This window comes from Penicillium solitum (genome assembly GCF_028829755.1).
Source record: "Penicillium solitum strain IBT 25940 chromosome Unknown utg000008l_segment0_segment0, whole genome shotgun sequence".
NCBI classification, from domain to species: Eukaryota; Fungi; Ascomycota; class Eurotiomycetes; order Eurotiales; family Aspergillaceae; genus Penicillium; species Penicillium solitum.
The window spans coordinates 1,982,464-2,007,573 of record NW_027072127.1 but is presented as its reverse complement, the minus strand read 5'-3'; the positions used below and the strand labels follow the sequence as shown (position 1 = coordinate 2,007,573).

The following is a 25,110-nucleotide window of genomic DNA, read 5'->3' as shown; positions in this document are numbered from 1 at the left end:
TGTATTGCCAAAAAGGGATATGCCCGCGGGTCCCTCGGCTCATCAGCTGTAATCAGCTGTAATAATAATAAGGTATGGAGTACGGAGTACATGTATGTTGATGCTGTGCTTTATTATTATTATTGTTGTTGTTGGATCAACCTTTCATTGGAATCAAAATGTCTTCAATTTCCATTGTTTAGTAGGCTTTAATCATGACATCAAGAGAGAGCTCATAACCATTCTCGTCGACCATATATATAACTACCAAATATGATACAAAAAAAAGGACATTGTAAACAAATGTAGAACCTCATTCATGGTCAATACTTGCAAACTCAATGTTTATTGACACGAGCCTTGCAGTTGTTAGGATTTGACAAGTCACCTCGGCCTCGCTTTTAGCCGCCTTGTTAGGTCTTCAACTCCACCTGGGCAGATATAAGACCAAAAGCCTCCGGTTACTCATAGCAACCAAAGATGCAAGTTGTAATCAGCACGTGATTCATCCATGATAGGACTAGCGCCAGTCGCAGAGTCTGCTTGTCCCCTTTGATGATCCTTCCATTAATCCTCATCTTCATCCCCCCATCTCAGCACCCTTTTTCTTTTCGATTTCATCAGTTTCTCAACTTCAGTCCACACGCTGACTGCGCTGGACTTCACTGGATCCTCTTTGGACTCCGTAAACCCTGATCTGGTTTTTTTTCTCTCTGGGATCTCACTGCAAAAGACGCTCTAGGCTGTACATCTCCCGTACTCCCCGTACTCTCGTACTCGGCGCCAGGCAGCCCTTCCTGGACACAATATCGCTAGGCTGTATTCCAGCTGTAGGCGGCTATTCTCTGGTCGACAGTGAATGCGCTCGTGGAGTCTGTAGTGAAGAAACCGCCAGGGACTCGATTAAACATATCTTCTTTTCATACCGAGAGATTGTCCGTCGCGTCACAAAGCGCAGTAGCCGGGACCTCTCGATTGCTTCCTCCCATCTGCATAAAGCCTTGACTGGGAACTCTTTCATTCTTTCTTTTGCGACTCCCCTCACGCGTGGACTTCACGGTAGTATTTTCCGCTATGTCTTCCGCAGTAGCTGAACTGGAGAATCTTCTCCAATCCATGCTGGCTCTTAAGCCACCTGGCGTATCCGGTTCAAAGATTGGCGGCATCACAAACTTATGCAATGCCAACGTGCAGGTACGCTTGTCCCCTTTGGTCGATTGATTCATCTCATTGGTCCCGCCGTGATCCATGATGTGCTAACCCTGCCCGCAGAACGAATCAGTTCTCATTCAGAAAATTTACACTCACTTCAAGAAGGCCCCGGGCTCCCACAAGCTGGGTGTGCTCTATGTGGTAGACTCAGTAACTCGGCAATGGGTAGAGGCCGCTCGCAAAGCCGGCCAGGTTCCTGGCGGCGATGCGCCTGATGGGACTTTCGCCGCCGGTGTCAAGCGTGTCACTGATCTTTTGCCCATCTTGATGACAGACATCATCAATAATGCTCCCCAGGACCAAAAGGTACGCAATAGCACATACCTGTATCATGATAAACCTCATACCCCAGCCTCGCAGCCTTGGCGCTGGCCAAGCCTTCCACATTGTATCCTTGCCTCGATGTACTTCAATCCGAAGATCATGTCGCCCTTGACCAGACCGTTTTGAACATGTAACTCACCTATACTTTGTCACGATTTAGGACAAGATCAAGAAGCTGGTCGACATCTGGGAACGTGGTGCGACTTTCCCAGGCCCGATGCTCACTTCATTCAAGGAGAAGCTGAGCGCTGCTCAAAGTAAGTCCTCAAGGATGCCAATGTATATCGATGATGCTCACAATTCACTAGACGTCGAATCGAACACCCCCGAAGGATCCCCTGCACCGAACGCCAACCCGATCGGAATCCCGCAACAGTCGGCAGCACCTGATACCTCGAGCATCCTCAAGGCCTTGGCCGACATGGCAAAGCAGAATACTACCGCGCCTGCTGCCCCTTCGGCTCTTGCGCCGGCCAACCCTATGGGTGCCTTCAACTCGGCCTCTGTGACACCTGCCAATGACCCGAGCTCGCACATGGCTGCTGCCATGAGTGCACTTGGTACCGGTGGACCTGTCGCGCCTCCCTTCGCCGGTATGCCCGGCATGGCTCAGAACCCTGCCCTTCAGCCGCAGAGTCAAAGTGGAACCCCGATCTCGATGCCCGCCGCGAACCCGTTGACCGCGATGCTTCCTCAGGCTGCGCAGCCTGCCGCACCCGACTCGAACGCCATGGCACAGCAGCTCCAGCTTCTTCAGATGCTCGCAGCCCAGGGTATCCCTCAGGACCAATGGGGAACTGCCTTGCAGCTCTTCAGCATGACCAACAATGGTGGTATGGGCGGTATGCCGGGTATGCCTGGTATGCCTGGGATGCCTGCGATGCCTGGAGGACCGATGGCTGGATTCAACCCGATGCAAGGACAGAACGTTGGTGGATGGGGTCACCCGGATGCCCAGAATAAGGATGATCGTGGCCGTGAATACCCTCGCTCGCCGCCTACTGGATATCGCCGCCGCTCTCGCTCTCCCGGCTGGGATAGACGCCGTACTGCTTCGCCCCCTCGCCGTCGTGACAGCCCTGTTTACGGAGAATATGGTGAATCGCCTGGTCGCCGTGGAGACCCGCGTGATGCACGTGGCCGTCGTGGTAATGAGTATCGCCAGCGTAGCCCTCCTGGCGGCCGTGGTGGTGGTAGACGTCGCTCGCCTTCGCCTGCTCGTAACAAGGATCCTAACCTGCCTCCCCCTGGACCCAAGTTCATTGAATGGGACTATTCGATTGGTCAGGGTATGATCAAAGTCCTGAGTCGAACTCTTTTCGTTGGTGGTGTTACCTCTTCCGAGGCTCACCTGCGTCAGCTCTTTGGTCAATTTGGTATTGTTCAAACTTGCATTGTCAACGTGGACAAGCGCCACGCTTTTATCAAGATGGTTAGCCGTACCGATGCCATGCAGGCACGTGATGGAATGGAGTCTTACCGTACTGGCGAGATGCAACTCAGGGTAAGTCTTTTTCTTCGTTCTTTTTTTTTTCTTTCTGGTTATCCCTCCGCGGGATGATTGGACCTTATCTTTGGATCGTATCACTGACTTTATCAACATAGACTCGTTGGGGTGTTGGCTTTGGCCCCCGTGACTGCAGCGACTACCAAACTGGAGTTAGCATCATTCCGATTGAGCGCTTGACTGAGGCTGATCGCAAGTGGATGCTTTCGGCAGAGTATGGTGGAACTGGTGGACGTTCCATTGAATCTGGAATGATTGTTGAGGAGCCCGACATTGAGATTGGCGCTGGTGTTTCTTCCAAGGCTATCAGCCGTCGCATTGCCACTGACACTGGCGGCAAGCGGGGCCCTATTTCCACTCGCACCAACCCTAACCCCCAGGATACTCGTTTTGGCGGTCGCCGTCCTGAGCGTGATGGATACGGTGGTGCCCCCCCGATGGGAGGTGGTGAACTTGACATGTCTAACATGAGCAACCAGGGAGCCGCACCTGCAGTTCCTTCGTATGGTTTCAACTTTGCCAGCATGCCCATGCTGCCTCCCGGATTCATGATGGGTGGTCAGCCTGGTATGCCCGGTGCTCAGCCTCCTTCTGGTGGTCAGGGCAACTGATTTTTCTTGATTCCTCATTGATGCGTGCATATGGTCCAAATGGGTTGCGCGCACCGCGCATGGCAAAGGCGTTGGGGGATTGGACTTACTCTTTTTTTTATTTTATCTCGAGGCATATCATTTGGCGGATGGAGGTTTTCGTTTTTTTCTGCACTTCTCTTACCTTTTTAATTTTCACAGTTGTGCATGACGTCTCGCCAATGGTGATTGAAATAGGTGGACACATTCGGATGAAACAAATTTTTACGAGAATTCAAAATAACTCGTTAACGTGACTTCAATGGTTCCCGTGTGATTGTAAGATTCTTTTCGGCTTAGCCTTGCGATTTCCCTATGGCAAATCTACGGACGTGTCCTACTTGTAGTTCCTATCTTGTAAAAGTGTTCATTGATATCGTATCGAGGTCATAACTATGTTTACCGTGCCGCTATGTAGTGTCCTTTCCGGTGTATTCCATCTTCATGCATGAGAACATACATCCATATGTGTCAGAACCTTCAAGCAGTACGGTCCGGCAGAGCCTTGGATGCCTGGAACGACTGCTCAAAGTCAGCAATGATGTCGTCAATGTACTCCGTACCAACCGAGATGCGGATTCCGTCCTCCTTGACACCGGAGTCACGGCGTTCCTGCTCGGTGAGCTGCTCATGGGTGGTGGACCAAGGATGGATAGCCAGAGTCTTGGAGTCGCCGACACTGCAGTGTGTTAGTAAAATGTTTTCAAAGGAGAGCGAATGGAAATGAGTCATACTTGGCAAGGTTGGAGATCAACTTGAAGTTATCAACGACCTGGGCACCAGCGGCAGCGCCGCCCTTGATGCCGACAGACAACACACCACCAAAGCCACGGGGCAGGTACTTCTTTGCGAGATCGTGGCTAGGGTGATCCTCCAGACCGGGGTATGACACCCAGCTCACATTCTCGTTCTTCTGCAACCATTTGGCCAGGGCGGTAGCGTTAGTTGCGTGTCTCTCGCAGCGCAGACTCAGAGTCTCCAGTCCGAGGATCAACTGCTGGGCAGCGAAGGGGTTCAGGGCAGAACCAAGGTCGCGCAGGATCTCCACGCGCACTCGGATAGCATACGCAAGCGGGCCAAAGGTCTCCCAGAACTTCAACCCGTGGTAACCCTCGGATGGCTCGACGAATTGGGGGAACCGGGCAGCGTTCTTGCCCCAGTCAAACTTTCCACTGTCAATCACAACTCCGCCAATGGTGGTACCATGGCCACCGATCCACTTTGTAGCACTGTGCACGACAATATCGGCACCGTGGTCAATTGGGCGAACGAAGTAGCCACCAGCGCCGAAAGTGTTATCGACCTAAAAGTAAGATTCGTAAGCTTTGCATCCTCATATGTTTTCTAAACAAATAACATACCACAACTGGAACGCCCTTCTCGTGTGCAGCCTTGGCAATGGCCTCAAAGTCCGGAACGTTGTAGCGGGGGTTACCGATAGACTCGATGAAGACAGCCTTGGTACGGTCATCAATAGCCGCGGCAATGTCCTCAGGCTTGTCACCCTGGACGAACTTGGTAGTGATTCCCATGCGCGGGAACATAACCTTGAACTGGTTGTAGGTGCCGCCGTACAGGTTGCTGGTGGAGACAATGTTGTCTCCGGCATGAGCGAGAGCCGAGATGGCCATGAATTGGGCAGCCTGGCCGGAGGAGGCAGCAACGGCGGCAACACCACCTTCTAGGGCTGCAATGCGCTTCTCGAAGACATCGACTGTGGGATTCATGATTCGGCTGTAGATGTTGCCGAACTCCTTGAGGCCGAAGAGCCTCGCGCCATGGGCCGAGTCATTGAAGACATAAGAGCTAGTCGCGTAAATTGGGACAGCGCGGGAGTTTGTGGCTGAATCGGGCTCGTGACTTGAGTTGTTAGATTGGTCTTTGAATTGGGAGATTGGACACTTACCCAGCATGAAGCTGCAGAGTGTCGAAGTGGAGATTCTCGGACATGGTTCAAGAATGCGGGGAAATTATCTGAATTTAGGACAAGACACTGTCAAACAGACGGATACCCAAGACTATTAAAATTGAATTGAAGAAAATAAAGAAAATGAAGAAGATCAAGTAGAAGAAGGGAAAAGGGAGGGACAAATCTAAGATGGCGGGGTGCAGATGGCGTGATTTGGTTATACTCCACAGGTTCCTCCTGTTCCTGAATTTATATAACTACTTAAGTAAACTACAAAGACAGTACTTGAAGCTTTTAATCTATGTATTAAATATTAGTTAATACCAATTTTAGTTGCGAGTAACTATCAGTATCTTCTAGTACTAATATTTTAACTAACTAGTTATCTAGTTAACTATTTCAAGTAATCCTTAGTAGTACTGGAGTACTTAATAGCACCATCTACCATATAGTACGGTATTGTAGTACCGAAATTACCAAAGTTGGCGAATAAAGCTAGCACTCTCGTATTGCAAGGTCGATTTCAAATTATAAGAACACAGTTGTAGAAGGGGTTTAATATAGGGTCTAACAAGCATTGTAGTAAAAATAGGGTTTATGTAGATGATGTTGAAAACAATTTGATTCCGATAAATAAGCATATACTCCTCTCCCTATATATCCATGTACTCGTCTAGCATTCACCGTAACGATAGATACCTTCCTCAAGAGCTTTGATCTGGAGTGCCAGAACCTTCGAATAGTATCTGGCAGTTGCCAGGTTGCCCCCATGAAAGTAGAATCCCGGGTGCCCACTATCCTGCCACATGGTCCTGACTTCTCCTTCGTTATTGTAACCCCAAACATCAGATACCTTATCAGCCACCTTGTCGCCTAGAATCGTTCTTGTTTCCGAGCGCATATTGTCGTATCCAGTAGCGAAGATAATTTCGTCGGCTTCGAGCTCAGAACCATCGGCAAATTTCAGCCCTCGAGGCAGAACTTCAGCAATTTCTTGACCTTGCTTCATCTTGATCTTCCCATCCACGATCATTTGAGAGGCACCGACATCGATGTAGTAGCCACCACCGCGCTGGAAATATTTGACGAATAGTCCGGCGCCGTTGGGACCACGATCAACTTTGAACCCGGCTTTTGCAAGCCCATCTAGAAGCTCCTTATCGTGCTCTGCCTCTTGAGCAGTGATATGGATTTGAAGCGCCTTCATGACTGGCGTAGGAGTGCCATGTAGAAGGAGATCGGCATCTGCCACTGGCGGACCATCCTCTTCATAGAGGCCTCTTAGACCGATCTTCCGGATGGCAGTCGAGGAGATAATGCATGTGGTCGATCTCTGAACCATAGTAATATGGTAGCCTTTCTCCTGATAATCTTGTGCGATATCGTGGGCTGAATTACACGAACCCACAACGATAGCCTTTTTGCCATGGCCATTTCTCTGGGCACCTGGAAATTGCGAGGAGTGACAAAGAAGTTCACCCTGGAAGTTTTCCATGCCAGGAACATGAGGCATTTTCATCTTTCCAGAATGACCGGTCGCTTGAATAATATGACGGGGGTGGAAGGTTCTCACTTCAGTGGTTCCGTTCTTCTGTTGGCGCGAGAGGCTCACGATCCAGTTGGAATTTTTCTCGTCCCATTCGCACTGGGTGATAGCCGTTCTGGTCCAAACATTGAGTTCTAGCATTTTGACGTAGCACTCGAAAAATTCAGCCAGCTTATCCTTCGGCGTGAAGATAGGCCAATTCGCTGGAAACTCCATGTAAGGCATATGATCGTACCACACTGGATCGTGTAGGACGAGCTGACGATACCGCAGTCGCCAGTTATCCCCGACTGACTCGTTTTTATCGATGATGAGGGAGTCTACTCCTAGCATCTTTAATCTCGCAGCCGCGGTCAAACCACCCTGTCCGGCGCCTGTGAAATAAGGATCAGCGGGGGGTCTTAAAAACGATAATTAGATAGGAACTTACCGATAATGAGTACACTCGGCTCATGACCGTCAGTGTAAGCAGAAAAATCGGCCCTCTTTTCCGCCCAGTTCTTACGATCCGGGTGACCACCGTGCTCCGCACCCTTGGGTCTCCGGTGCCCAAGAAGCTCCTCATGGCCCTTGAGCTCTTCAAGAGCAGTGAACAAGGTGTAAATTTTCCATATATCGTTCTGCAGCGCGAGGCGGGCGATTCCAACCGCAGAACCATGAGCCGTCTCCGCGGTGAAGAAAAATTGGATGCCTTGAACTTCGCCAGCTCCGTCAAGTGCGCACACTTTCGGAGCGCGAATGGAGGTGCTCCTGTCAATAGAGATTTTCTGGAGTCGCATGCCGTCCCTGGACTCAGAACATTTCTCAAGGAATTTCACGATAGGTTCATGGCCTTGCACCGTTCGAAGCTGCCATGATAGCGCTAAATGGTCGCGCCAGAAACCGTGGTCGCCAAATAAGCTCGCTATGTTGCCAAATTCGCGTTTGGCCAATGCAAGGTTGAAAGCATTAACAAGGTTCGATGCAATCTGCTCTGGCTCACGGATGATAGTCTTAGATGGCACTGGGAAGCGTGCTACTGGGATGTTGACTGAGCCAGGCACTCCACGGATGTGCGAGGGAATGTTCTGCTGGATATCTGGGGTAGCCATTGTGAAAAGACTGAGAAAGGAGTTGGAATTTCCAATAATGAAGCAAGAAATCTTGAATAGGAAGGATTGGATTCTTGGATTCTTGGATTCTCTTAGGATGGTATGAGTATCAGAAAAAAAAGGGATACTTGAGAAGATTTATAACTTTTTCTCAGAATATCTTATTAAGCCAATGCATTTGAACGTATCTTGGTCTTTGGTGGACTTGTTTGGAACCGCTGAGGGGTAAAATCTTCATCATTTGAAATTTGGAGCTTCTTGAGGCGTGGATCGGCTCCGACTTAGGATCGGCATCTACGGAGTACATGTGACTAGGATAGGAGGCAGGGTTGTACCTGCAACTGGTTGGTCATCTTTTCTTTTTACGGGGCCCCGGATCGGATGATCGACTTTGGCTCCACTACTCCAGGTTCTACTCCAGGTTCTACTCCAGGTTCAGCTCCAGGTCAGCCCCAGGTTTCAGTCTTGCAGCGCATCCGCTCTTCCGACCATAGTTGGCCTCCATGATAAGGGGGTTGCAATTTTAGACGCTATTGGCATGTTGATTCGTGGGAGTTCCTCGTCCTTCTCCATCCATCCGGGTCAATAGTTCAGGCCAATGGGAATGTAGATCTACAACATTTGAAATACAGTCTTGGAAAAGACTTTGGCTCATTTCCGGGACTCACTAGCCCTGAATAGCTGGAACACATTCGCACGCGAGATATTATTTGTGCACAGACGTGTGTTGCTACCCCAGAATGAGGATCAGCAAAAGAAATTGCCAAGCTATATATTGCCTGGAAATCATTTGAAGCTGCTTTCCAATTTAAATCTTTATCAACACTTCTATTCCCCCCCTCCTATTTTCGTCCACAAAGATGACTCAAACCTCCGATTCGAGCAAAGCCGAGACCATGTCCAACTTTGCCAACGACGTTCAGCATGCTGAATGTGGCGATGTTACATCTCCTTCTGCCTTTGAGAGGACCAGGTCTACAGGAAGCATCATGATATCTCCGGAACTATTTGAGAAGCTTTACTTGAATCCGAAAACTCCAGTTGCTGGGAACCTTCGGAGTATCATTGGCAATCCAACCCCGATGTATGGCCGTGTTTGGATCGCCTCTGCTGGGAACCGACTGACACCGACTTAGAGCTATCACCGGCTTCGTCATGGCCCTGACCCCTCTTTGCTTTTCCCTGATGGGCTGGAGAGGAGCTGGTAATAATGGGGCCGCTCATATGTGAGTAATTGGCATCAGTCTAAGTTCATATTCGGGGAGTGCACCCTAACTCGCTAGTCGTATAGTGGGGCATACATTTTCTTCGGGGGCATTCTGTTACTTGTTGGTGGGTTGCTAGAGTGTATCATAGGTAACACTTTTTCGTCCGTGGTGTTCATGTCCTTTGGTAAGTGATATTGCGGTCATGGTCGTTTTCAGGTACTAATGACATGATTCAGCATGCTTTTACCTTACCCTCGCCGCGACTATACAGCCCTTGTATAATGCATATGCACCCTATTCACCATCGCCTAGTGATCCCACTGCAGGGTTACAGTCGGAGGGCTTCAATGCCAGCTTTGGTTCGTTAACTACATCTTTTTTCCGACCTTGACTTTTCTTTTTGGAGCAAAGCGTGAACAAGAGTCTAATGAGATAAAAACTTTACACAGGGTTTTTCTTAGTTTGTTTCAACATTTTATGCTTTTTTTACTTGATATGCGCCTTCCGGACCAATCTTGTCCTCGTTTATATCCTTTTCACAGTGGTCATTGGTGTTGGCCTCATTATCGCGGACTACTGGTACTTGGCCGTGAAAGAGACAGCACTGGCTGAGAAGTGCCAAATAGTGAGTCACCTTGCAGTGTTTTTTTTAATTTTTTAATTTTTTTCAATGGCTCGGTATTGACGCAATCAATCTCATTTTTAGGGAGGAGGGGCTGTACTATTCGCAGCATGTCTCGGTGGATGGTATTTACTCTTTTCTTTGTTGCTTGAAGCCGTGGACTTTCCTCTACGGCTTCCCGTGGGTGATCTCTCTAGCCATGTCCCGGGATTATCACAACTTAAGAAGAGGTCAGATTGAATTCTATCTGACACACCCGGTTCGCAAAATTGCGCGTGCATACAAGAGGTTCGAAATGCGGGTTGATCGGTCACGCACAATGGGACGTAAGGGATGGATAGTCAGTGAAAGACCAATGTCAAATAATGCAAAGGTGCCCTGGATGTTATAGTTTTGATATGTTTACTCAATTTCATTTTCAATGATATATCGGTGCAATATTTGTACTATCCTATAGCACAGGGAGTACCCCGGACACAAACTGAAAGCCTTGCCGATTTTTAGCCAAGTCACACAATGGTTCTGTAAAACGAAGCCATATGATAGTTGAGACACCTCGATGGAATGCATCAAACATCGCATTCCCCAACACGGCGTTGATTGGGTTACATCTTATCCCTTCTCCCTACTAGAATCGGCGTTACACTAAAGCTTGATTGGCCTCGTAGCACCTAGGTGGACCTTATTATGGTAAACTAAACCCCAACCCTATATGCATCTAACCTCGCTGATCTTCTCCGTATACCCAGCGGAGCCGACTGGGAATTCGGCCCCGATCGTGCGGAGCCGATTGAAGCAAGGAAGCCAAACCTTAAATTAAAGCGGAGCCGACTCAAGACACACTACACTCTCCATGGGGGAATTTCTACTGAGATTCCCAAATGATTAGGGGGTGGGGGCCAATTGTATCCATGCACATTTTCTTTACGGATGTTGTGAGGTGAATGAATCAAGCATATAGTGTATAAATCTTTTATTATCATAATCCCTTATTAAATAGATACACGAGATTTAAAAGAGGTGATTTTGGGTCAAGAAATTAGATCGGGGTTCGGCACTTATTCAACGATTCAGATAGTACAATGGAAATAGCCTCAGCCATCTCCGACTTAGCACCCAGGAATCGGAGTGCTGTAACACAGTTCTCGAGTCGTGTAACGCTCGTCTGAAGCGCCTTGCTCTCATGATCAAAGACGAAACGTTGGTACTTCTGTAGCTTTTCCGTTTCCTTCAAGTGAAATATTGAAGCCTTTGAAAATGCCCTAACGAGAAGCACCGTCCAGGGCTCAGTCAGAAGTGGGCTTTCATTGACGGCGAAGTGAAACCCTGGCAATTGGTTTAAACCCATCCCCCCAAAGGCCGAGGCGTCAGGACAGCGGCAAGGTCTGCCATGTCGATTGAGCTTTCTTTCCGAATTTTCATTACCATGCAGGTATCTTGGCGCTCTACCATGGCGTCATTGCAACCAAGTCTGTTCATATCCACGAACTCGATCAGGTCGGCCAGCATGAGTGAACCAAGATGCCAGGGGATACCAATACACGGAAACCAACTCTTAATCCGCGGAGGGACTGAATCGTAGTGCAGCATCAGGTCACGGAATAAAGCCCCGTGCGTCTTCACCCAGTAGCGATACACACATAACGTGCGTTGAATAATTTCTTCCACGACTTGGTTGCACTCAGCATTTCTCAAAGAGTTTTGAATATATGAGATATAACGGAAGAGAAGCACCTTGACAGCTGCTGATCTGGAAATGGCTCTCGTCAGAACCTCGTACGGGCAAGGCCAACGCAGGGCGAGTGCCTTCTCCGTATCCTCTTGGGCGTAAAGGTCAAGTTCCCATCGACTACTAGGGATTGGGCTCTGAATATGATTTCGCACTGCTTTCTGTGCAGCCTCGTGTCGACATTCTTCATCAGAAACAACGACTGGCCGCTCATTCATGGATGAAGAGACCGTGTCAAACATGATTGCGAGCCAGTACAAGAGGCCGACCGTCCGGGTCTCTTCCGTGCTGAACTCTCGAGAGACTTGCTCCTCTATTTTGGTGCTGTAGTTGTGGAAAGAACCTTGAAAGCCTGTCTGGCGCGCTTTGAATCGGTATTTGAGCGCGTGGATTTTGCGAACTCCTCGCTCCATAAATACGGGTGGTCCCCCCCGATCAATGATTTCCATGACCCGTGACAATGTTGAAGACTTCAAACTGTTGTTCTGATCCGCAGTGCCTTGCCTCTCCTCTGTGCGCGCATCAAAATTGTTGTTTGACGACGGCTTCTGTATAAGACCGAAAATCAGCTCAGCGAAGACCACCCTAAAGCACTCCACCTGGGAGACATCTTGAAGCGCCTGGTTTGCACATTCCCAAACGGATCGATGTAGAGTTTGCCCAAACTCATCGTGCAGCCCTTCATCTTCATGCCTATTTACCACCCAATGACCATCCCAGCGCCGTCCCCCCTGGGCCCACTGCGTGGCAAATGTCATGATAGATAACTCGAGGGCCTTAGAAGCTGCTTGATTTTCAGATGCAGTGAGATGAATCAGATTTGTCAACCGAGCGGATCGGTCAAGCTGTTTGATACGATGGTACATGCGGTTTGACCATGACACGCCCCATTCAGGCGTTATTTGCCCACCTAAAGCCGGACTCTGGTGGACGGAGAGGTGATCGTGCCACCTCTGCCGCATCTTGTATGGGCACGTATCTTCTGCCAACCAGCAACTGAGGTTGTTCTCTAGAACATCGTGGTAAATTTGCAGAAGACTCTCAGATATGAGTAATCGGTTGGAATTTTCCATAGCAATATGATCTGCACCAAGTAAAGACAGTGGCATGACAAAGTAGTCTTGCGAGTTGCTGAAATCTTTCCGTTTTTTATGCCATCTCCACAGTTCGCTTTGGCCCCTCTCCTCCCGCGCTGAAGATATGGAGTAAGCGGGATTATTGGGATTGGACAAAGACGTTGGGGAGGCATCAATAATGAGGCTCTGTGAATTAAAGTGCGAATAGTGGGAATCATCAGAGGCGGAATCGCCCATTTCTAGATCCATGAGGCTATCCAAACCATTATAATCGGTCTGGTCCACGTGGTTGTTGTCAGATACAGCCATGCCGTTCACTGGTCCCGAGTCTTCTGGGTGCGAACAATTCTCATATCCCGCAAAAGCCCCCACGAGGTTTGAATGGCCAATGGAATGAGGGGCAACCGGCGTGGACAGCGCGTCCCAACCAGCCACGCTAGTTTCTGCGAGAGGCGCATCTAAAGACTCTTTGGATGAATTTTGGCAAGTCACCATACAAATAGGTGTTCCTGACGACTCGATCGCATTCTCGGGTGGCTGGATTCGCTGCCTTTTGTCCCGGCGTTGTTCGTCATCCAGTCCAATATTCTCAGAGCGCGAAAAGCCCTGCCCGTCCGGTGGACGATGACCTTGGCCCCACTGAGGGTTCAGACCACAGATTTTGTTTGTCCTGATGCAGTACGAGCATGGAGAGATCAAACCTAACTCTTTGAGGTGAATATTCCTTAGCCAGCTGTTCATATTCGTGTGAGAACACCGGAAGGGATAGGTGACAGAGAGGGGGTTGTCGGGGGAGCGTGAAACGCACCATCCTGGATTCCGAGATTAAGCAATTCAGCTTCCATGAACACGGCATTTCCACTGTTTCGGAGATAGCCATCACAGGCTTTCTTGGATTTCTTGCACTGCTCGCAGGAGTGATTTTGACGTCTCTTCGCCATGGCTGGATCGAGAGGAGTTTATAGTGAAAGGGCGATGCTTTCGGGCACCCAGGGAAATATCCCCCGAGTTGGACTAAGCAATATATTTAAAGGCAACGCAGGGCCCAAGAGGTTAAAACAAACTGTCCACGAGTCTTTCAGAACAAGGGATTAACTCAGCTTGAGTCCGTGCACACTGTATTGTGCGGGGTTGCGGGGGTGGCGGGCTTGTCCACCCCGTCTAAGAGCCTAACGCCCATAGGCACTGGGCTTTGTCGCAGTCTATATTCGATCTTACTATTGGTATATTAGTAGTCAAAGATACAATTCACAATTATTACCGTATAATTTAGCGGGTTCGAAGAAAGAAATAAGGTGTATAATATAGAATTAGTATTAGATTATTAACATCTCGAAAGAAAACCCTATCCTAATACCGGAAATACCGAGATAGTTGTGATACTATATATTCTAACCTACTCCCTTATTTATGACTCTTTATACTAAAAAACCTAGCATGACAGGACTCATATCCCACCATCCCGAGACCCTGTAGCTCCTCGATGAGTGAACCCATCACTGTCCGCCATTCTCCATTCTTTTCTCTAGAAAACACAGGTTCTTTATAGATTTCTTCCTCCCCTCTCGATTTCCAGTTCATGAACCACGTCACCCGTTTACAACGTCGCCCTTTGTATTCGACTTCGCCTGACACAAAGGCGATGGTCTGTGACAAAACCGCACCTATAGGATCTGGTTGTTCGCAAGGTAGAGAGTGGTAGTTGACCATCCTCGGAAATCTGTAAAGAGGGTCCGAATCTAACATAGCAACGATATCCTCAGCCGGAAAATAGACCGTCCAGACCTCATAGACCATGCCAGGACGGCTGGATTTGGAAAAGCAATCCTGTATGAATTTCTGAGAAGTATTCATAAACCGATAAATTAAGAGTGCCTTGTTGTTGGGGCTGCTGCGGTGATTGCCAGGAGAATCGGAATCAGGTAAGGATATGACTTCTTTCATGGTTCGTGTCATTGCATCCGACTGGCGAAACTCGTCTCGGAGACTTCTTCGCCACCAGTCTTTGACCATCACATTAGAATTGTCGCTGGAAAATCTGCATCGTATCTTACGTATGATAATCCACAGTGTCTCTGGTCATCTTCCTCGGGACTTGTCCATGTGATTTGGCGACAGCCATCGACTTTCCGCACCTCCTTGAGAATGAGCTTCCAGTCGGTCTGCTTCAGGACTGAGCCGTTGGAAATAGTCAAGATCAAGCCATTCAAAGAACGGTCTTTTCGTCGAATGTTCCTGTTGCAAACTTTTGGAAATCTCGCTATCCTCCTGTGCTGAGCTTGGATCTTGCCTGACTGGGTTCTTCGATTGACTTCTTGTGACTGGCATTCTGAGTTGATGAAGAAAGAGAACGAACAAGTCAAGTATTTTGTTTGTCCTACACGATGACTAAGGTATTAAACTTGAATTCCATCCATGGATGAGTGTACGATGGAGTAGAGCGCTCACCCTTCTAAGTTGTCGATAATGCTGATGTAATCACCTAATCGGGTAGTTACCTAGGTAGGTAGTTTGATGCCCACGATTCTGCTTGGCAGAAAAATCATAAAATCAATACAATTATCCTATTCTTATAAGTGTCCATTCAATCCACATCTATGAAAGTTGAATATAAACCCTGATGCAACTCATCAGTATCCACAGCCCTCATACCCACCTTGCCTTATCTCCATGATGGCTTAGGAGTAGGCCACTAGTCTCCGCATCCAGACTCTCAATCACCCGGAGGCTCTTTCTAACACTCTCCTCGGGCTGCATCGGCCCCTTGAGCTCAGGCTCGACTGCCTGAAACTGCTTCAGCATGACCTCGATCCCTTGTACTACCTGGGGAGGTTTCTCTCCTGCGATGATATTAGTGTCCATCATTGCCTTGCTGTGGAAAAGGGCCACTAACCCTCCCATGTATCAACCCATCCAGGGCTTAAAGCCAACACCTTGATGCCTCTAGGCGCAAGCTCTGCTGCGTACTTGGCGACTTGGACATTCATCCCGGCTTTCGCGACAGAGTACGCGACAGCATAGCTGACACCACTCTTTTTGATTAAATCCAAATCTGCCATGGCGCTGGAGATGTGCACAATCTTCTTCTGGATACCCTTCTCAATCAAAGGTAGGAAGGCGTTTGTCGTCCATATACCGCCGTAAATAGCGGTACTAAATGGCAGGTCGAAAATTGCTCGAGTGGCTTGAGCATCAAATGGGATCTGAGTCGGATTGAAGGACGTGGTAGCCATATCGACGGCGTTGGAGTTGTGGATAAGCACGTCTAGCTTACCACCTGTGACGGCGGCTGCAACAGAGGCAGCCTCAAGAATGGACTTTGGGTCTGTAACATCGCCTTTGATAACGTGCACATTAGGGTGATTGGAGGCGAGCCCAGATATTTCGGGCGATTCGGGGTCTCGCACAATAGCCAGGACCGTGTTGGTCGTATCAGCAGCGAGTTGGCGCACAAACTCGCGGCCAATGCCCTTGGAGGCTCCGGTGATGGCGTATGAAGACATTCTTTATTTTTATTCAAAGTAAAAGAAAAAAATGTTCCAATGATGAATGTATTGATTTATTGCTGATACCAATGCGATATTCGTTGGATTTACTTCCCTTTTATATATACTTCGGCGGATTACAAACCGCTCCGACCGGATGGTCCGGTTTTCCCGGTCCAACTGCTCAGCAACCGGTCAAGGGTCAATCGGTCGCTCCGTTTCCTTCCCCGTTCCCTATGCGACATCATGAACGCCACAATATCTACAGTCAAGAGAAGGGCATGCGTGGCATGCACGACTGCGAAGGCGAAATGCACGCCGCAGGCCATCAACCTGTGCCAGCGGTGCGCCCGTTTGGGCAAGTCATGCACATACCTCGAGCTTCCGCAGACGAAGCGGAAGCATAGGGCTGCACCGAGGTAATTCTTCCAAACACACATGGTACTTGTGGTATTAATTATAAATGTAGCCGTGTGGAGGTGCTAGAGAAGAAGGTCGACCAGTTGACGTCGCAGTTGGCTGCCTTAACCCGACAGAACGGGCGGTCATCGCCCGGTACTTCTAATCCGCTCACCAACAGCTTGGGCTCATCTCGTGACCCCGAGCTGGATTTGACAAACATTGCCGTGCTGTTAGAGGTCGCTCAAGACCCGTCTCACGGCCTCGATCCGCCGACCAGCTCTACTTTAGAGGGCCAGCTGTCTATCGTAGATCAAGGGCTTTTGAGTGAAGCCGAGGCTGAACGCTTGGTTACGACTTTCCAGACTGACTTAGTGTCCATGTTTCCCTTTGTATTGATTGCGAACGACGAGACAGCCGCTCGCCTTAGGGATCGAGAGCCTTTTCTATTTTTGTGCATTGTGGCCGCGACAATGGGCAGTGCGCATCCTCTGCGCAAAATTGTTGCGGAGGAAATTATGAGGCATGTTACATTGAGGGTCGTGGCACGGTCCGAGAGGAATCTCGAGTTGCTCCGTGGTCTGTTGGTTCATACCGCATGGTACTCATATCCTGCAGAGAGATATCACCCGCAACTTTTGCTGTTGATTCAGCTTTGTGTTTCGATTTTATATGATTTGGGACTTCACAGAAAGTCTAGTCTGAATTTGGATGAGCAGCGGGCGCTGCTTGGTACGTATTGGCTGTCGGTTGGGTGAGGTTGCCTGCGCTGGTAGATGTGGCATCAGCTAAATATATCCTAGTTTATGTGGCGCACTTGGCCGGCCGATTATCATGAAACATGATGGTCGAATCGATGGGTGCATTAAGAGTATAGCATCTACCGAGCATCTATCGGATCGGTGGATTGCGCCATTTATTTATTTACAGTCGTTCTTGGCAACAATGGATGAAGTTTACGCTTCGATGCAATCAAGCGGTGGAAGGGTGCTCGTTCAAGTTACGTGCGGCTCTCTGCAGCGGAAATTTGATAGCGTGAGGGCATATGTAGAAAAGGATATCTCAAGCTGCCCTTCATCAACAGGTGTGTCTTGGACCCAAAGTGGTTGATGGAGATTGACCGACCGTTACAGAGAATGCAATACGCACCGAGATCAAATACGTGGAAATGCGGCTCGAGGAATTATCTCTTCGGGGCGAACTGTGGATTACGGAGCCTGCTAGCGCATTCCGGACAACGATGCTGATGGGTGTAATCCAGCGAAGCAAGGAACTCATTCACATGGTCAGAAACCTACCAGTGTCGGAAATTTCCCAGATAACAATATCCACAAGTGCTCGTATATGTGCCACAGTGGGCTACATGCCCACTGCAGTATTGACCCTGCTCAATCTCATTACTAGCCCTACCGACTCTTCCATGGAGGCACAGGTGCAGGCCGTTGTTGACGCAGCAGAGTATCCCAGTGTTGTCATAGAGCTTGCCAATGCGCTGGAGACAAGATGTGAGGGAATGTCTGCTGCAGACAAAGAAACGGATATTGTGGGGAGCATTTGCTCTAAAATGCGGCTGTTAGCACGTTGTTATCCATATCAAATCAGGGCAATTGTTGGAAGTGCGCCGTCCCAAGATGTAAGCCAGGATACGTCTATAGCCGTTCACACCAATGAGGTTGCTGTGACACCCCAAATCTGGCCAGATGGGTCTACCTACGGCGATCTGGGCGACATGTTCCCTGTCGACGACATCCAGTGGGATTCTCTATTGAGTGATTTCACTGGTTTTAGCTAGCATGGCTGATATGTTGCTTTGTGAATTATGTCACAAGACAGTCCATTCATGGATACAACAGATGATCAAGGTTTCTATAAACACGCCTAGTTCATATTGCATAAAAACCATTCCAGTGAATCGTTAATACTGCAAAGGCCCCAAGGGGACGGATTCTCCAGGACCGGGTGGACGGTTTCCGGTTGAAACCCACGGGACTATACCATCCGAACTACATATGTAAACACTAAGATTAGGCTCAGATCCTGGCCGATCTCATGGCGTCATCTAACTCGAGGTTGAGCATACTAAGGAGGGAAATATAAGAACGAAAAAAAGCAAAGATGAAATGCATATACACAAAGACGAAGAAAGATGACTCCGAAGGTGTACATAAGTTAACATCAAACACCTTGACAGCCAATATTAATCACTAGAGATCAGGAATCGTAGTTTCATAATCCAACACAGCGGGGTGCTTGACCTCGCCGACAGCCAGCTTGTTCCAATCCTCTTCAAACCCTTCCTCGACATCAGGGAAAGGACCCATAGGCGTGATTGCTTTTGGATTGATATCCGCATGACTCTTTGTATACTGTATCAAGTCAGTTGGTGTCAATGTCAATTACTACCAAAAAGGCATGCCAACATACATTTTCTTTGATATGTAGAAAGTTTGTCGAGTCCTTCGCGGCTTTAACATTCCAATACATGCCCTTGAGCCAGTTATTCAAAACCGGATAATCATGTCGGATGGTGCCTAGGTTGCACTTGAAATGTTGCACATACACCGTGTCAAAACGGATCAATGTTGCATACAACCGAATATCCAGCTCAGTTAAATCCCGACCGAGCACAAACGGGCCTCCATTATTTGCAATAATCTTCTCGAGTTTGTTCAAGGCCCCAAACACAGGAATGACGTTTTTGTCATAATCCTCCTGCGAGGATGCAAAGCCTGCTTTATATACTCCAGCATTGACATCAGATTGCATCCATGGGGTGACTGCGTCGATTTTATCTCGCAGATGTATCGGGTAGAGGTCAATTGTAGCGAGTGATGGTGGGAGTAGCTCATTGAACGCCGTGGGGAGCCATCGAAGAAGTTCAGCACTTTCCTAACGACGGTATCCTGTCAGTACATATTTACTTGCGCAGACTCGCTAGGTGTTGTACATTGCAAACCGCCGTTCCGGTCTTCTTATCCCACAGCAACGGCACCGAATACCGTCCCTTGTAATCCGGATCGGCTCGGAAATAGATTTTGTGCATGTAGTCTTCACCAAACAGGTGATCAACTGTCGCACCAGGATACTCATCATCAGAGGCTGGGAACCGCCATCCTGGCCAACCTTTGGCGTCACCCTTGGGGTATGGCTTGACAATGCTGATGTCGATAAATTCGGTCAAGCCTTTTAGATGACGGACAAAATTTACGCGATGGGCGAAGGGACAAAAGAGGCCGATATAGAGGTGGTAACGGCCTTTCTCGGCGGGGAATTGCTCACTCGGGATGACGCCATGCCAGCCGTCAGCAGTTGCGGGGTCGTGGACTGTGGTTTGGATTGTCATGGTTGATGAAACTTCGATATAACTGAGCAATTAGGTTAAAATGTCGATGCAGATAATTTGGGAAGTGTTAAGTTGTCTAGGTGTAAGTGTCCAGGCGTTCAGGTCTTTTGATTGATAACGTGCGGAACTGTTCCGCTAGTGTGAGACCATCGCCAGGATTTATGAGCATTGAGATAACTAAACATGTTTGGCCTCACCCAATGTCATTTGGATATAATTCTTGCTCACATCTCTCGGTTTTATAAAACTACACGCTGCCCAAATTCGACCCTTTTGCCCGTTCGCAAACTCTCATACATCTGCAACTATTGACCAACCCCAGAGAACTTGCCTAGCTCCCGAACCTTTCCATTGTCGATGCCCTAGTTAGGTGACCTCGGAAAATGCAGGTTTAGATTACAAGGGGGCTTCGGCCGACGATCCATTTTTACAGATTACTCTTTTATCTTTGTGCAATTAGTATATTCTTTGAGATTCTTGGTTAGTCAAAACAAGAATAGTCGGCCATTTATGCGGTCTTGTCATGTCTTTTGAGATGTCTTTTTATGCGTCTATACTAAGGCGGTAAAAAACATACTTTGTGCAAGAGAATTTGGCATAGATTTAGCCTCAGAGGGGTGGTCCTACGGATATTGAATTCATTCTATGATCCTACGGGACAGAATCTTCGTTCTCGGAGCCTTCCGGTGGCTTTTAATGATACATATTAGAAGCCAAGGGGGCTTGGCAAGGGTGGCTTAAGTTTAAAAAATAATACGAAACTCTAGAAAATATCCATTTTATTTTGATATACTTTGTATGTTTCCAAAAGGGCAGGAGATCGCGCTAAGATGAATGGGTCTGGATGGGGGCCGATAATGGAGACAGCCTATAGAAGAGAAAGTGGAAGATAAGAGTCTTTATAAATCTACAACATTACAAAGTACATACAAAGTACAGTTAAAATAAACTAAGCAACGCCACATGATAAACGATAATTTCTCTTCCAATTGCCCAATGCCTCCAAGGCTTATCAAGTCCCTAGGCACTTCTCTCCCCGCAAAGAAGCCGGTTGGCAGCCGGGCCCCACAGTTATCGCGCAGACCTTCTCAATTAGGAAATCAAGAATATCTATCTTATCACATTGTCAGTTTAGTTACTCTGGGGTTATGACAGAAGGTATGGGGTGTGATCTGGGTGTTGCCGGGTATTACTGGGTGTTCCTCCTTGATAAGTTGTGTCAATCCTCCTTGCTGGGTTTCATTTCAGCTTATTGTTTTTGCCACTCGCAGTCATGTCAGTTGAAGACGAGAATCAAAAAGTGTTTCCAGGCACACCGAGTGAAGATGTTCGTCTGGAGAATTTGGGATATGAGCAGGGTATGTCTAAACAGGAGAGATGCTTTGTGTTGCGAGGCTAACCAGCGTAGAGCTCAAACGCTCTTTCGGTTTGATAGGGATGATTGGCTTTAGTTTCAGTGTTGTGACCTCGTGAGTTCATCGCTCATAACCTAGAATGAGTTTGCACTAATCTCTTCCTAGATGGACGGCACTGAGTGGCGTGTTCATCGTTGGAGTAACTTCCGGCGGTCCTCCGGTTATGGTCTTCAGTTTCCTCGGCGTTAGTCTGTTGACTCTAGCCGTCGCAATCCCTATGGCAGAAATGTGTTCGATGTATCCGGTAGCAGGTGGTCAATATTCTTGGGTTGCAGCACTCGCTCCACCGAAAATCGCTCGAGGTCTTTCATACGTGACAGGATGGTTCATGCTAATCGGTAAGCCTATTTCTTAAGTGCGCCAACACCTACCGATAGGTACTAATTTGGAAATAGGTCTCTTGGCTATGGGTGCTACTAACAATTCTATTGCGTCCAACTTTGTCTTGGGAATGGCAAACCTCATCTTCCCCGAATTCGAGATTCAGAGATGGCAAACAGTGCTTGTTGCCTACCTTGTCGCATTCCTCTCTGCGGCCGTCAACCTCTGGGGCTCACACCTCTTGCATCGGATCTCAAAAGCAATTCTCATCTGGAACGTTGCCTCCTTCGTCATCGTCACCGCCACAATTCTTGCCATGAACGACCACAAGCAGCCCGCTTCTTTCGTGTTCCAGGATTTCCAAAACGGAACTGGCTTTAGTACTGGAATGGCTGCGATTATTGGTGTTCTCCAAGCTTGCTTTGGCATGTGTTGTTATGATGCCCCTTCACATATGACGGAGGAGATGAAGTCCGCGTCAAAAGAGGCACCCAAGGCTATCGTTCTCGCTGTTATTCTGGGTGCCGTGACTGGATTCGCTTTCCTCGTTACTCTTTGCTTCTGCATTGGTGATATCGAGACCACTGCCAACACAAGCACCGGTGTGCCTGTGATTCAAATTATTTACGACTCCACTGGAAGTAAGGTGGCTACTTGTATTCTGTCGAGTTTGATCTCTGTGATTGTGATCGTCGCAGGAAACAACATTCTTGCCGAAGGCTCGCGATCCGTCTACGCATTTGCCAGAGATAATGGCTTACCATTCTCCAAGTTCTTCAGCAAGGTGGAGAGCAAAACCCACGTGCCTATCAACGCCGTGCTTCTCACTCTCGTTGTACAACTGGCTCTCGATGCCATCGAATTCGGTACTACCACTGGCTTCGAGACAGTCATCGCCATCTCAACTGAAGGCTTCTGTAAGTTTGATACCTCGCATTCGATGCTTCCTTTATTAATAAATAATCTACAGACTTGTCATACGCAATGGCCCTTTTCAGCCGCCTCGCTGGATACTATACCGGTCATGTAACCAAGCTCGACGGTCCATACTCATTCTCTGTCCCGGTCTCCATTGCGCTTAACATCATCGGACTCCTCTTTCTTCTCTTCGCAGCAATCACCTTCAACTTCCCTAGCGAAAATCCGGTTACTCACCAATCAATGAACTACACCAGCGCCGCAATTGGTGTTGTTGCTCTCATTAGCGGTATCACTTGGATCACAACAGGTCGCAAGCAATTCTCGGGGCCTGGTGCGATGAGTTTCTTGAGTGGTGAGAACACTGCGACAGAAAATGTGGTGGAAGCGGACGCGGAGTGTGAGGATGAGAAGAAAACTTGAGTCATTATTGGTATACCACATGTATTTATATTTATAATGTCTTCTCGAGGAGTTGACTTCGTGCGATATAGGAATGCAGTCCTTGCAACAGAAATATATATTTTAAACCCCAAAAGATAAATTGAAGTAGTAAAACATAACGCCAACCTGACCGTACAGAAAATATTCGAACATTGGAAAAGACTAGATAAAACCCAATTGCCCCAGCTTGTCCTTGTCCCTTGATTCAAGAAACCCATCCATCCTCCTCCTGTCAGGCGCGATCATAACCTCGGATGCCTCTTTACTTTGCCAGATCTCCGGGGTGTAATATAAGCTTGGCAAATCTTCATGAACCAGATGGAGATTGTCACGGATGAATGTTTCAAATGTGACTTTTTCCGGGGATGTCTCCTTGGAAGCCACCTTCTTAGAAGCCTCTGCACGAGCCATAGCAATTAAGAAAACTTGGGTCCAGAACATCTTGTGTGTGACCGAATCCACCCGAGGACCTGACATTTTCTCTGCTTGTTCCAATGTAGTCTTTGTCTTTCCTGGGCCATTTTCTGATCCCACTATAAGTTTCCTATATAAATATAGTAGCAAGTGCGAATGGCTCGATATACTGGGAGAATCCACCATTGAGGATCCAGCCAGTGCCTGCACCTCTCGAATGATCCAGATTGCCTGGAAAGAAAGGCACTCGACTGTCGGCAACCTAGAACTACTCTGTAGCAGAGAAAGTTCCATCTGCTTGAAAAGAGCGGCCTGCTCTTGGGATTGGGATGAGATGGTGATGACATTTGGGATCGGTTTGAGGTCTGGTGGGGCAAATTCCACGCGTGCGGCAATGCTATTCCAGGCCTTTTCAGAGTAATAATGTCTCCAAGTAGATGAGTTCAATTCGAAGAGCGCGTTGAGAGTAGCGGAGCTAATGCGCGATGCAGGAATGTCGACTATTGACCTTTCGTTTGTTGAACTCCCCGGAGTTGCCTTAATTGATTGGATGGCAGCATGGACTACTTGAATCCAGAAATAGGCTTGTGTTTCGGAATAGGGGGGGACAGACGAGTTTGTCGTTCTGAGGCGTATCGTCGTCATCTTTAGCGAATCAAGCGCTTCCTTGACAACTTGGCCGCGGCGAGAGCCTGAAGTGATAGTATGTTGCACAACTACAAAGGCATATTGAAGGAGCCTGTCAGGGTTACTGGCTTGCCCTGAGGGGGAATCCTGATTTGGACTTGATATCCCAGGCAGGGGTTGCAGGTCAGGAAGTGACCATGACTCCCGTGCCGTTTCAGAGAACATATGCTCCTTGGTGTAGTATAGTTTCCAAAGGCCGGTATTCATGAGTGATGGTGTGTAGAGCAATACTCGTTGGAATTCATTCCAGGATGGGAATTCTTCTTTCTCTGTGTGGAGTTTGTATCTTAAAATAGCATTCTGAAGTTGCACGAGCCAGAATATTGTCATTGTTCTTCGATGTATTTCAGCATAAAGATTTTTGAAAAATATCATCAATTTGGCAAGGCTTCTTACCGATGTTCTGTATTGCGAAAAAGGTCAGGTTTCATCGTTCTCAGTCTCTTCAAATGCACGAGGAAGGTTTCCGCCATATCGAACACATTCTTTCCTTCCTTGATTGACTCTAATGTAACAATAAATCCCGACTTGAGGTGACTGCGATGGTCCCACTCGGTCAAATTAGCACTCAAAAACGAATACCAAAATTGTTGAGAATCCATATGATCTCTGGAGCCTTCTTCTTCAATTCGCACTTTGAGGTCATGGTCCTCTGATATCTGCTCTTTCTGGGACTGTTTTGAGGCAATGTGTTTAGACGTTTGCTGATGGTGACCTTTTTCTATGCCAGTGACAAATTCGTGTAGATCGTTCATGACCTCCTTGACTCCTTCTCCGGTCTTGCCACTCACGGCATAATCAATGACTCTGCAGTTGACCGGATCGTCAAACATTTCCTTTAACTTTTTGTCA

The 25,110-nt window shown here is 48.1% G+C and overlaps 11 protein-coding genes across 11 annotated transcripts; 5 read left to right on the top strand and 6 right to left on the bottom strand.

The window, feature by feature from the left end:
* Window positions 1–571: 571 nt before the first annotated feature.
* On the top strand, window positions 572–3,633 carry N7455_010065 (Nrd1 complex RNA-binding subunit; the record flags this gene model as incomplete). Its single annotated transcript, XM_040957395.2, has 5 exons — window positions 572–1,173; window positions 1,252–1,497; window positions 1,676–1,772; window positions 1,824–3,019; window positions 3,121–3,633. Exons 1-5 carry the CDS (start codon window positions 1,054–1,056, stop codon window positions 3,631–3,633), a joined length of 2,172 nt encoding a protein of 723 aa, XP_040812160.2. The 5' UTR covers window positions 572–1,053.
* Window positions 3,634–4,016: 383 nt separating this feature from the next.
* N7455_010064 (O-acetylhomoserine aminocarboxypropyltransferase/cysteine synthase family protein) lies at window positions 4,017–5,737 on the bottom strand. Its single transcript, XM_040957472.2, has 4 exons — window positions 5,558–5,737; window positions 5,013–5,511; window positions 4,386–4,954; window positions 4,017–4,330 (listed from the first exon to the last, which is right to left on the bottom strand). Exons 1-4 carry the CDS (start codon window positions 5,599–5,601, stop codon window positions 4,132–4,134), a joined length of 1,311 nt encoding a protein of 436 aa, XP_040812026.1. The 5' UTR covers window positions 5,602–5,737; the 3' UTR covers window positions 4,017–4,131.
* Window positions 5,738–6,233: 496 nt separating this feature from the next.
* Window positions 6,234–8,197, bottom strand: N7455_010063 (flavin-containing monooxygenase; the record flags this gene model as incomplete). Its single annotated transcript, XM_040957411.2, has 2 exons — window positions 6,234–7,480; window positions 7,537–8,197. 2 exons carry the CDS (start codon window positions 8,195–8,197, stop codon window positions 6,234–6,236), a joined length of 1,908 nt encoding a protein of 635 aa, XP_040812183.2.
* An 860-nt stretch (window positions 8,198–9,057) lies between these two features.
* Window positions 9,058–10,179, top strand: N7455_010062 (uncharacterized protein; the record flags this gene model as incomplete). Its single annotated transcript, XM_065606364.1, has 5 exons — window positions 9,058–9,281; window positions 9,334–9,423; window positions 9,489–9,589; window positions 9,642–9,764; window positions 10,112–10,179. The coding sequence occupies 5 exons, from the start codon at window positions 9,058–9,060 to the stop codon at window positions 10,177–10,179; spliced, it is 606 nt and encodes a 201-aa protein (XP_065460327.1).
* Window positions 10,180–11,365: 1,186 nt separating this feature from the next.
* On the bottom strand, window positions 11,366–13,573 carry N7455_010061 (uncharacterized protein; the record flags this gene model as incomplete). The annotated part of the gene is made up of 1 exon (XM_040957501.2): window positions 11,366–13,573. The coding sequence occupies one exon, from the start codon at window positions 13,571–13,573 to the stop codon at window positions 11,366–11,368; it is 2,208 nt and encodes a 735-aa protein (XP_040812158.2).
* A 1,201-nt stretch (window positions 13,574–14,774) lies between these two features.
* Window positions 14,775–15,009, top strand: N7455_010060 (uncharacterized protein; the record flags this gene model as incomplete). The annotated part of the gene is given in 2 exon segments (XM_065606363.1): window positions 14,775–14,886; window positions 14,903–15,009. The coding sequence occupies 2 exon segments, from the start codon at window positions 14,775–14,777 to the stop codon at window positions 15,007–15,009; spliced, it is 219 nt and encodes a 72-aa protein (XP_065460326.1).
* Window positions 15,010–15,478: 469 nt separating this feature from the next.
* On the bottom strand, window positions 15,479–16,335 carry N7455_010059 (SDR family oxidoreductase; the record flags this gene model as incomplete). Its single annotated transcript, XM_040957451.2, has 2 exons — window positions 15,479–15,672; window positions 15,726–16,335. 2 exons carry the CDS (start codon window positions 16,333–16,335, stop codon window positions 15,479–15,481), a joined length of 804 nt encoding a protein of 267 aa, XP_040812105.2.
* A 228-nt stretch (window positions 16,336–16,563) lies between these two features.
* Window positions 16,564–18,508, top strand: N7455_010058 (uncharacterized protein; the record flags this gene model as incomplete). Its single annotated transcript, XM_065606362.1, has 4 exons — window positions 16,564–16,736; window positions 16,787–17,470; window positions 17,520–17,800; window positions 17,850–18,508. 4 exons carry the CDS (start codon window positions 16,564–16,566, stop codon window positions 18,506–18,508), a joined length of 1,797 nt encoding a protein of 598 aa, XP_065460325.1.
* A 412-nt stretch (window positions 18,509–18,920) lies between these two features.
* N7455_010057 (putative cell wall organization protein/glutathione transferase (Gto3)) lies at window positions 18,921–20,059 on the bottom strand (the record flags this gene model as incomplete). Its single annotated transcript, XM_065606361.1, has 3 exons — window positions 18,921–19,082; window positions 19,141–19,605; window positions 19,664–20,059. The coding sequence occupies 3 exons, from the start codon at window positions 20,057–20,059 to the stop codon at window positions 18,921–18,923; spliced, it is 1,023 nt and encodes a 340-aa protein (XP_065460324.1).
* Window positions 20,060–21,332: 1,273 nt separating this feature from the next.
* Window positions 21,333–23,136, top strand: N7455_010056 (putative GABA permease; the record flags this gene model as incomplete). Its single annotated transcript, XM_040957442.2, has 5 exons — window positions 21,333–21,417; window positions 21,468–21,528; window positions 21,580–21,812; window positions 21,870–22,712; window positions 22,766–23,136. The coding sequence occupies 5 exons, from the start codon at window positions 21,333–21,335 to the stop codon at window positions 23,134–23,136; spliced, it is 1,593 nt and encodes a 530-aa protein (XP_040812165.2).
* A 183-nt stretch (window positions 23,137–23,319) lies between these two features.
* Window positions 23,320–25,091, bottom strand: N7455_010055 (uncharacterized protein; the record flags this gene model as incomplete). The annotated part of the gene is made up of 2 exons (XM_065606360.1): window positions 23,320–24,592; window positions 24,655–25,091. The coding sequence occupies 2 exons, from the start codon at window positions 25,089–25,091 to the stop codon at window positions 23,320–23,322; spliced, it is 1,710 nt and encodes a 569-aa protein (XP_065460323.1).
* Between the last annotated feature and the right edge of the window lie 19 nt (window positions 25,092–25,110).